This window comes from Schistocerca gregaria, chromosome 3, assembly GCF_023897955.1.
Source record: "Schistocerca gregaria isolate iqSchGreg1 chromosome 3, iqSchGreg1.2, whole genome shotgun sequence".
Taxonomy (NCBI): Eukaryota; Metazoa; Arthropoda; class Insecta; order Orthoptera; family Acrididae; genus Schistocerca; species Schistocerca gregaria.
The window spans coordinates 653,227,792-653,238,305 of NC_064922.1; the positions used below are offsets into that span (position 1 = coordinate 653,227,792).

The window sequence follows — 10,514 nt, forward strand, 5'->3', positions numbered from 1 at the left end:
CACACTGTCAGATAGGGAACCAACAATTGATAACCTGGCCAAGACTGGAATTAAGAACGGATGGAATCTACCTGATGAGCTTGGCTGTGGTAGGACTCTGGGCGTTTTAATCAGTTTTCCTTTTGAGGATCTTTATAGCTGAAGCCAGTGATAACTGAATACATTTTTTAGTACACCCTTGACTTGCCCTCTTCTCACTCTTCAGTAGAGGATGAGCGGCATTCATAACATAACTGAAATTTAACCCCATACCAAATTTAGGTTTTGTGCTTTGCTTTCTCTGCTTTAAAGTGCGGTGATATCCTGGCCAGTACTAATATCTCTTCTTGAGTGTATTTCCTTGGCTCAGTCGGCTAATATTCTGTTTGCAGCATGACGTCTTGGGAGTTCCTTATTTAGCACATATGAAATATTGTGAAATCTGCAGGTCTCATTTAAAAGCAGATCTCCTTCTCACCACATGTGAGTCATTTGTCAAGCTTAGTGCCAGGTCCACAATAGTTATATGTGGTGATATGAAGCGCAATTTACAGATTATCAAGGTTAAAAGTTAGCACTACCTCTGCTGATGTGTTTCCTATCAAGCATGTTATGTTAAAGTGCTGTCTGAGATTTTTGCTCCTAGTTATATAGAAAATCAGTGTCATCCGCCCAACTGCCATACCATTAAGGTATGGGAATCATAACCGCTTAACAAGAGCCTTCTCCTTCTGTCGCCTTATGATGATCATTGCTTTGTATACCTGTGGAGCTTTTCATTTTGTCTTTACTTTTATCAGCCGAAACCAGTAATTTCTGCACTTAAACCTACCCTGAGTAGTACATGTCAGAGGGTACTTTTCATTGCACTTTTCCAATTCCATCTACATTTTGAAAGTGGAAAGAATGATTGCTCAAATGCATCCCTAAGGGAGTGATACATGGGGATTGTAGGATACTTCCACATTCTGCACCTGGTTCTTGAAACTTTGGAAGTTCACTTTCACAATGTCTTCAAGAGTCTACCAGTTGGGTTTTTCTGTAGCTCTATGACGCACAACCATGGGTTAAACAAACCTCTGACTCTTTTTTGTAAAAGTGCAGTGGTGCCAGTCCCACATATTTGAGCAACATTTTAGGGCGGCTTGCACGAATGTTTTGTAAACAATCTCCTTTGTATGCTGACTGTATTTTGCTAGTATCCTGCCAAGTATCTGAAGACAGTCTACTGCTTTTCTTGCGATGGAGCCGATTTGATTGTTCCATTTGACTTCCATGCAAATTATTACACCCACAGATTTATAAGAGTTTACTTATTTAAATTGTGACTCGTTGATATGTTAGTCATATGATAGTACGTTTTGGAATTTTGTGAAGTACACAGCTTTATATTTCTGAACATTTAAAGCAAAATACCGACATTTGCACCATTTTAAACTCTTATCATGATATGACTGAATCTTTGTGCAGCTTTTTGCAGCCAGAACTTCACTGTAGATAACATCATCTGTGAAATGTCTGTGGCTGCTATTAATATTGTCTGCAAGATCATTAATATAGAGAAAAGGTCCCAACACAGTTCGTTGGGGCACACCTGAAATTGCTTCAACATATGTCCATGACTCACCACTCAAGACAGTTTGCTGCACCCTCTCTACTAAGAAATATTCAATACAGTCACTGATTTCGCTTGATACATCTGTCGATCGGACTTCCGATAGTAAGTGCAGGTGTTGTGAGTCAAATGCTTTTCGAAAGTCAAGAAATACTGCTTCTAACTGATTGGTCTGACCTACGACTTTCAAGATGTCAGATGTGGAATGCGGGAGTTATGTTTCGCTTTATCGGTGTTTTCGGAATCCTTATTCATTGACACAGAGAAAGCCCGTCTGTTCAAGGTACCTTATTATGTTTAAACCCAGAATAAACTTGCAGTAGTACTTAAGGCCAAATCACACTTGCGTCACGTCATATCACATCAGGATGTATTCAAATTGTCCGTCACTTGACGTCTGTTCGCTTAGCTTAGTACCGATCGATGAAAGTGAAGGTATGAAAAGTCAGAGTATGGTGTCGGAATTGAGGAATTACCAACGATAATTTTTATTAATTGGGAAAGCAAACTTCATGAGATATATTCTTGATCATCCATTATTTGCACATTACAGAATGCTGTCATATGAGAATTAAGTAAAATTAAAGTGATTAGTTCAGAAATTATGGAGGTTTTATTTAGCAATCTAGTACATGATCGATTAAAATTTCTAGAATGTCTTTGATACCACGAATAAGATCTTTGTATACAATGTCGGGCACTTTGATGTGTACGTATGTGTTATAGATGGAGGGCGGCATTTTAAATTTGTTTTGCTGAATAGGGAAACGTCATGGAAAACGAAGTTACTATTGTTGTGAAATGGAGTGGGAAGGAGTACAGTATCAACAATCTTTCGGAGAGTGACACTGTTCAGACGCTAAAGAATGCAATACAAAAGGAAACGGGAGTTCGCCCCGAAAGGCAGAAACTGCTTAATTTGAAATTAAAAGGTAGGAGCCATTGTGTGTGTTTTCATGAGCTTGTATAAGTTTTCATGTTCTTTTATAGAGATTAACTGTACTGGTTGTGGTACTTTGGGTGAAGAGAATGTATGTATGTATATGAAGTCGACTGACATTGGATTTCTCCAGGAAAAATTCCTGGCGATGATTGCCAAATAGGAACGCTGAAGCTGAAACCAGGTTTTAAAGTAATGATGATGGGCTCGCTTGAAGAGGATATTGCGGATGCTAGTGTTCCTCCTGAAGACATACCAGAAGTCATTAATGATCTTGACATTGAAGAGGAAGAAGTCGCCATTGAGAATAAAGAGGTATAGCTGACAAATATAGTTACATAATGTTGTGCTATATTGTAATAAGCGAAATATTATTCGTATCGTTATAATTATGTGAACAGAATTATACTGAAGACGACTGCTGTTGATATTTTGCATTCCTAATTTATATAGATGAGTACCAGACATTAAATTTTAAGATGTTGCACACCATAGATTAAATTCTTAGTGAAGCATTGCAATCTAATTAGCAAACGAGTTAAGGGGGCTATGAGATAAAAATTCTGACTGTACTTTGTTTCCTGCAAATATGAAATTGTTACTGCCCTCCTAAAAGGATAAAGTCATAACATACTTGATTATATTGAGTGGCTTATTCATAGTTTGTACTTACCTCTGTTAAAAAATATTATTAACAGGTGTATCTAGCCAAAATTGACAGACGTATCCGTGAATACAAAGTTAATATTCTCAACTCGCCAAGGGCTGGGAAAAAGCTACTTGTCCTAGATATTGACTACACTTTGTTTGATCACCGGTCAACTGCAGAAACTGGATATGAATTGATGAGGCCATTTTTGCATGAATTCCTAACATCAGCATATCAAGTGAGTAATCAAAATAGTTTGAAGCTGAATTACCTTACAACTTCTATGAAAAGTAAATGTAATACATGACACATTTTAGTTTGTTGCAGTTTTGTGTTGCCTGTCTGTCTGAAATCATAATGTTAAAATTCATTAAAGACAGAGAACTTACCATCCATATTTTTATTTGTACGACTTAGTGTCCATCAAAGTTACAATCACATTACATCTAAAAGTTGTTGTCTGTCTACTACTCGTGTCCTGGTTCACCCTATACTTGATATCTAAAATCAGCAGTTAACTTCTGCTGGCATACATGTGACACTTGTAATAAGATGTTCTCATTTTGAGCAATCAGGGGATTACTGAAAGTTGTGATTTCAACTGTATTCATTTTGGCAGCCATGATGTCACTCATTCCACAGGCAAACAAATTTAAATAACAAATTGAATATTTATATTGAGCAACAGAATGAAACTAATGTGACAATTGCTGGAAGTAGGGTTTTTGGGTGGAAATAAACTACATAAGCAGCAGTAAGAATCACAACATTCCAAAACAAATATTAACCAAAAAATAAAGCACATGAAATCCTCAACAATCAACCAAAGCTCATGATACCAGGAACCTACATACAACTCAGAAACCAGGTACTGCCAGTTTCACTTGATGTATGTAGCTCAAATGAAACCAGTGATACCAGAAAACAACCAGTACCACAAATTTCACCTTACCCATACAGCTCAAATGAAGACAGCCGTACGAGGCACCTGCCCAACTTGGAAGCCCAGTATCATGATATTTCAAATGACCTATATATCTGCATTGCAGCAAACCCACCTATAACTTGTATATATCCCAATCAAAATCCATGATACCACTAACCCCGCACACCTGAAACAGACCACACTCAATGATAATACCTACTAATGTTAACTAATAAACAAGATCAGTCTCTCTCTCTCTCTCTCTCTCTCTCTCTCTCTCTCTCTCTCTCTCTCACACACACACACACACACACACACACACCGGTCTAACCATATTCCCTAAACATCACCCATCCTTCGACTGATATCCTTTCCCAAGAAAATCTTCCCCCCCCCCCCCCCCCAAAAAAAAAAAGGAAAGAAAATTCTGTTTCCTTACCACAAAACACATTAAACACCCCCACCCCCCTCACAAACGCGTTCAAAAATAAACCAACCACCTTCAGCCTGTACATTTTATCTACTAGCTTCAAGAAACATTTAAAGTTTAAATCGACAACAATTTTCCGGAACACTTTTCCTTCAACAGTACTCATGTAGATGAGAATGTAGAGTAGAAGTGCACCACTTCCACCTTCCTATAACAACTGCCCAATAACCCAGTATTTGTACAAGACCCCACTGAATGATTTTTAAACTGTACATTATTATTTACTGTTAAATGGTGAAATCCCCTGGTACTCAAATCCCAGTATGAAGAAAAACGGTCAGAAACTACAATTGGCTCCTCTTATATACACTTTTTTGTTAACCCGACGAAAGCTATTTAGTACACCCTAAAACCCCACATCAGGACACCCACCCTTGGAATCAACAGTCTCCTCATACCCACGTTCCCTCAGGATAATCATGCCTCCCTGTACTTAATGAATTTAGTACACACCTCAAGGGGGGGGGGGGGGGGGGGTAGCAGTTCAAGGCACACTCATTGCATGCTCACTTAAAACTGACAGCAGATTGATAACACCAATGGTATGTTACCAGAACAATTTCCTACATGGCCAGACCAGATTGCTCGAACCAGGAACCCCTCTTAATAGACCTCCACACGTTATCCAAATGCCACTTCCAGATTTTCATGTCCCCAGTTTGAGAAACAGGCATGGTCATCAATTCGCAACATACTCCTTGATTAGACCACATTACTGTAAAAACACAGCCATATCCTTGCCCATCAGAGCCACTAACAAATGATTAAATGTAATAATCATTAGAACTATAACTGTATTCCCAACAGAAGGATCACTGTAGTGTCGCTATCCTACAGTACAAGGTCAGAGTATGAATATTACACATTACCTCCTGCTTAGGCAGATGGAGCAAATTGTTTGATTCTTCTTTGCATTTGATGTGGTCTAATGTGGACCTTAAGGGGCTTATGGAAGAACAAGTAGTTCATGGGCATTTCCTTAGAAAAACCCCCCCGCCCCCAAGACAGTTATGAACAGCAAATGGCTGAAATTTTTACAATATATTCCTAAGGTCCCTATCTTGAAAAACATTGAAAATTATCTTGATATCTTTATCCATTTCCGAGATAAAGAAGTTCAAAGTTGCCCAAGTTATCCACATAAAATCTGGTGTGAGGCAAAACCATAGTTGATAAAAATGATGTGATGTAACATGTAGAAATGTGCTGTAAAGTTTCTGTTATCAGAAGGTTTATGGGAACCCCATATAGTGATACCAAAGCACATCCAAAATTTTTGCGCATGTAAAATCCGGTTTGAGGTTTAAAATTAGTTTTGTGTTATTTCAGAGTCACCTTAAAAACTTTACTAGCCCATAATCTTTTTTCCTTGTGAGTGGAATGGCCTTCTGTGGCAGGGGAAAAAAGGGCGCGCACACACACACACACACACACACACACACACACACACACACACACACACACACACACACACACACACTACCTCTGTGCTGACAGCGGAGACAGTACCAGTGGGAAAGAGGTGGGAAAGTGACTAAATACTTGAAGATAGTAGACAGCGGTTGTGGTATAGAAAGTGAGGAGACAATCGTAGTGTGTGAGTAAGAGAGGGACACAGTGGCAGTGAAACATAGTTGAAGTGCTAGGAAAAGAGTGAAGGAGACAGTGCCATTTTGAGAGGAAGAAAGAGGAGAAAGTGGAATAGGGTGAGAGACAGAGATAATGAGAGACAAGAGTCTACGACAGGGAAGATGAGGAAGAGACAGATAGTGGCTGTGAGAAGAGACAGCAGCTGTGGGAATGAATGAATGAATGAGATAGTAGCAGTAAGAGAGAGCAAGAGGGAGACAGTGGCATTGAGAGAAGACAGTAGTACTAGTAGGACAGGATAAAGGAGACTGAGCGTGTCTGAGAGACAGGAGACAGTGACACAAAGAGATAATGAAAATGAGCTAGGTTGAATGAGTGAGAGAGTGGGAGTGGATGGGTATGAGCAGCTTACAGTGATGGACTAGTGGGTGTGAACGAGCTACAGTTAGGGGAGCTTGTGGGAGTGAGAGGTGAGTTGCATGTCGAAAAATGCACAAATATGTTTGCATGCCACAATTTTTTGTAAAAATTTTGAAGGTGCTGAGTAGGCTTAGGCAGTTGATACCAAACTTTTTAGCCAGAGTCTTTTAAACAAGAGTATATTTGCCTTTTTGTGCTCCGAGAGGAGTATTTTTCCACTGACCTGAATGGTTTCTGTGTTGTTTGTAATTGTAAGGTAGCTGGAACTGTGGAAAAGATGTTAGTTTTGAAATGGTTACAAAAATACTTTCTGCTGCAGCTGTACATAGATACAGGGTGTTTCAAAAATGACCGGTAAATTTGAAACGGCAATACAAACTAAACGAGCAGCGATAGAAATACACCGTTCGTTGCAATATGCTTGGGACAACAGTACATTTTCAAGCAGACAAACCTTTGACAACGTGTCTGGCGGGATGGCTTCACATGCAGATGAGATGTACTGCTTCAGCTGTTCAATTGTTTCTGGATTCTGGCGGTACACCTGGTCTTTCAAGTGTCCCCACAGAAAGAAGTCACAGGGGTTCATGTCTGGCGAATAGGGAGGCCAAACCACGCTGCCTCCTGTATGTTTCGGATAGCCCAAAGCAATCACACGATCATCGAAATATTCATTCAGGAAATTAAAGACGTCGGCCGTGCGATATGGCTGGGCACCATCTTGCATAAACCACGAGGTGTTCGCAGTGTCGTCTAAGGCAGTTTGTACCGCCACAAATTCACGAAGAATGTCCAGATAGCGTGATTCAGTAATTGTTTCGGATCTGAAAAATGGGCCAATGATACCTTTGGAAGAAATGGCGGCCCAGACCAGACTGCAACATGGGGCTTTTCGGTTCCCCATATGCGCCAGTTCTATTTATTGACGAAGCCGTCCAGGTAAAAATAAGCTTCGTTAGTAAACCAAATGCTGCCCACATGCATATCGCCATCATCAATCCTGTGCACTATATCGTTAGCGAATGTCTCTCGTGCAGCAATGGTAGCGGCGCTGAGGGGTTGCCGCGTTTGAATTTTGTATGGATAGAGGTGTAAACTCTGGCGCATGAGACGATACGTGGACGTTGGCGTCATTTGGCCCGGCGTCATTTGGACCGCAGCTGCAACACGGCGAATGGAAACCCGAGGCTGCTGTTGGATCACCTGCTGCACTAGCTGCGCGTTGCCCTCTGTGGTTGCCGTACGCGGTCGGCCTACCTTTCCAGCACATTCAACCGTCACGTTCCCAGTCCGTTGAAATTTTTCAAACAGATCCTTTATTGTATCCCAGTTCCTTTATTGTATCGCTTTTCGGTCCTTTGGTTACATTAAACCTCCGTTGAAAACTTCGTCTTGTTCAAAAACACTGTGTTCTAGGCAGTGGAATTCCAACACCAGAAAAATCCTCTGTTCTAAGGAATAAACCATGTTGTCCACAGCACACTTGCACGTTGTGAACAGCACACGCTTACAGTAGAAAGACGACGTACAGAATGGCGCACCCACAGACTGCGTTGTCTTCTATATCTTTCACATCACTTGCAGCGCCATCTGTTGTTGAAAATTGTAACTACTGTAATTTCGAAAGTTTGTCCGCCTGGAAATGTACTGTTGTCCCAAGCATATGCAACAAACGGTGTATTTCTACCGCTGCTCGTTTAGTTTTTATTGCCGTTTCAAATATACCGGTCATTTTTGAAACACCCTGTATAAACAGCTTTGCTTTGAATTTGGACTAAGAAGTAGCTAATTATTCAAATTTAATTACAGGACTATGATATTGTTATATGGTCTGCAACAAGTATGAAGTGGATAGAAGAAAAAATGAAGCTTCTTGGTGTGTCAACTCATCCTGATTACAAAATTGCTTTCTATTTAGATAGTTTAGCAATGATATCAGTACACACTCCAAAATATGGAGTTGTGCAGGTAAGCGAACTATCTTGCGTAACTGTATCCGTTTCTTGTCACTGAATTGATAATTTTATTTGGTGCAATTTTTTTTATTCTAGGTGAAACCACTTGGTGTTATTTGGGGAAAGTTTGATCAGTACTCTTCTAAAAATACTATAATGTTTGACGATATACGACGAAATTTTTTAATGAATCCTCATAATGGATTAAAAATACGGCCGTTCAAACAAGCTCATTTGAATAGAGATAAGGATCGAGAACTACTCCGGCTTGCAAAATACCTGCAAGACATAGCACATGAGGAAGATTTATCAAGTTTGGAACATAAACACTGGGAAAAATATAAACGTAGGAAACACAAAGGGGTAACACCTAAAAAAGATGAATCCTTGGGAAGTGGAGACAGTGCTGATACCAGCTAGCAGTGTCTGTTAGTGGTGTAGATTTTGAGAGGCACAGTTCAGCAGTGACCAGTGGAATACTGTGCAGAGAAAAGTAGAACTGGACAACAATTCTTAGTAACTACATAGATTTTAAGTTGTTTCTGTGATGGAATATTGTAATTTTAGTGCAAATGCTGGATGTATATGGAAACAGAGTACACTCAGTCACTGGTTTTTCAACATGCTGTCAGTTATGTGGAAGAAAAATCCCCAGCCATACGTGCACTTTAATTTCTTTTCTGAGGCAGTTTTCAGTGTGTGTTATTATGATGATCAGTTCATTTAAGCTGTATGTAGACGGTCACTATTTGAACCTTGGCAAGAAATGAATTGTACAATTGCTTCTGCCTTGTTAACTTCCTGACAAAACATTTGTGCCTAAGTAATCTTGAATGGTGTTTGTGAGTGAACTTGAATTTCATTTTGTATCTGTATCTCATTCTGTGCAAATGTAATTTCAAAAACCATGTGTTAGGGCAGGACACTGTAAGAGATTGAATGGATAATGTGAGGTATTAGTTTTGGATGATAGAGATAAATTTGTTATGAATAGTATAAATAAACATCAAAGAAAGTGGAAATTGTACTATTACATGGTTGATTTTTGTATAATAGTTCAAACACTTTTTTAAAAATATGTTCTTGTCAGATTTTTTAGCACTTTGTGTATACTTTGCTTTCATAATATGTTGCATTTCCACATAAACAGGATGTTACATAAAGAAGAATCCAGTCCTTAATCAACCCGTAAAAGATTTGTACTGCATGGGGAAAAGTCTCTAAGGATAAGCTCCACAAGAGGCATATTAAGACTATTCCAGAGATGCGTTTACTACATTTGTCATGTTCAGTTTGACTTGTCACCACAATACAAACTGCCAAAAGTTCTCAAACAAAGAACTATATTTGTATAAGCTGTTGATGGCAAAAATCCAAAATCATAAAGATATAATACCACATTGAAAGGATATTGTTTTAGCTGATGGCATGGGACCAATTCAGAATATAGTAAATATTTCGTGGCTTTATAGTTAAAAACTAAGGATGTTAAAGGAGTTTCATTAGCAGTGTTACTGTTACTTAATTTTAATTGTTGATTAATTTTACAGCTGTCCAGATTTTCTAAGTTTATTTTGTAACAATACTGAATGAATATGAAGAGGTGAAATAAATTCAAAAAAGTAACAAAAATGAATATTATTTCTTACAGGTATGATTAAAAGGTTTGAAGAAGTGTTAGACATTAGAGAAGTTCAGTGAGAGCCATGGTAAAAAACATGTCAGTAGGCTGGTTTATTTATTTAAATATAATCCAGTCTTCCATTTTGTAATTCCTATCCATTACTGTTACCCTGGAATACTTTTATTTCATTTTTAACGAGAGTGAAAGTAACTCTGCCAGCTTTGCCTTCAAATACAAGTATATGTTTGTGTGTGACATTTAGCTTCAATGTTGATGTTCTTTTAATGCATTTAATTAAAAATTTCAATTATGGGGTTTGTTTTTCTT

The 10,514-nt window shown here is 38.8% G+C and overlaps 1 protein-coding gene across 1 annotated transcript; it reads left to right on the forward strand.

Moving 5' to 3' along the window:
- The first annotated feature begins 2,251 nt into the window (after positions 1-2,251).
- Positions 2,252-10,199, forward strand: LOC126356112 (ubiquitin-like domain-containing CTD phosphatase 1). Its single transcript, XM_050006813.1, has 5 exons — positions 2,252-2,526; positions 2,668-2,849; positions 3,233-3,421; positions 8,418-8,576; positions 8,660-10,199. Exons 1-5 carry the CDS (start codon positions 2,367-2,369, stop codon positions 8,981-8,983), a joined length of 1,014 nt encoding a protein of 337 aa, XP_049862770.1. The 5' UTR covers positions 2,252-2,366; the 3' UTR covers positions 8,984-10,199.
- Positions 10,200-10,514: the final 315 nt, after the last annotated feature.

Coding starts and splice junctions, on each gene's coding strand:
- LOC126356112 (XM_050006813.1), top strand. CDS start 2,367: ATGGAAAACGAAGTTACTATTGTTGTGAAATGGAGTGGGAAGGAGTAC. Junction 2,850..3,232: donor TCGCCATTGAGAATAAAGAG/GTATAGCTGACA, acceptor TATTATTAACAG/GTGTATCTAGCCAAAATTGA. Junction 8,577..8,659: donor CAAAATATGGAGTTGTGCAG/GTAAGCGAACTA, acceptor TTTTTATTCTAG/GTGAAACCACTTGGTGTTAT.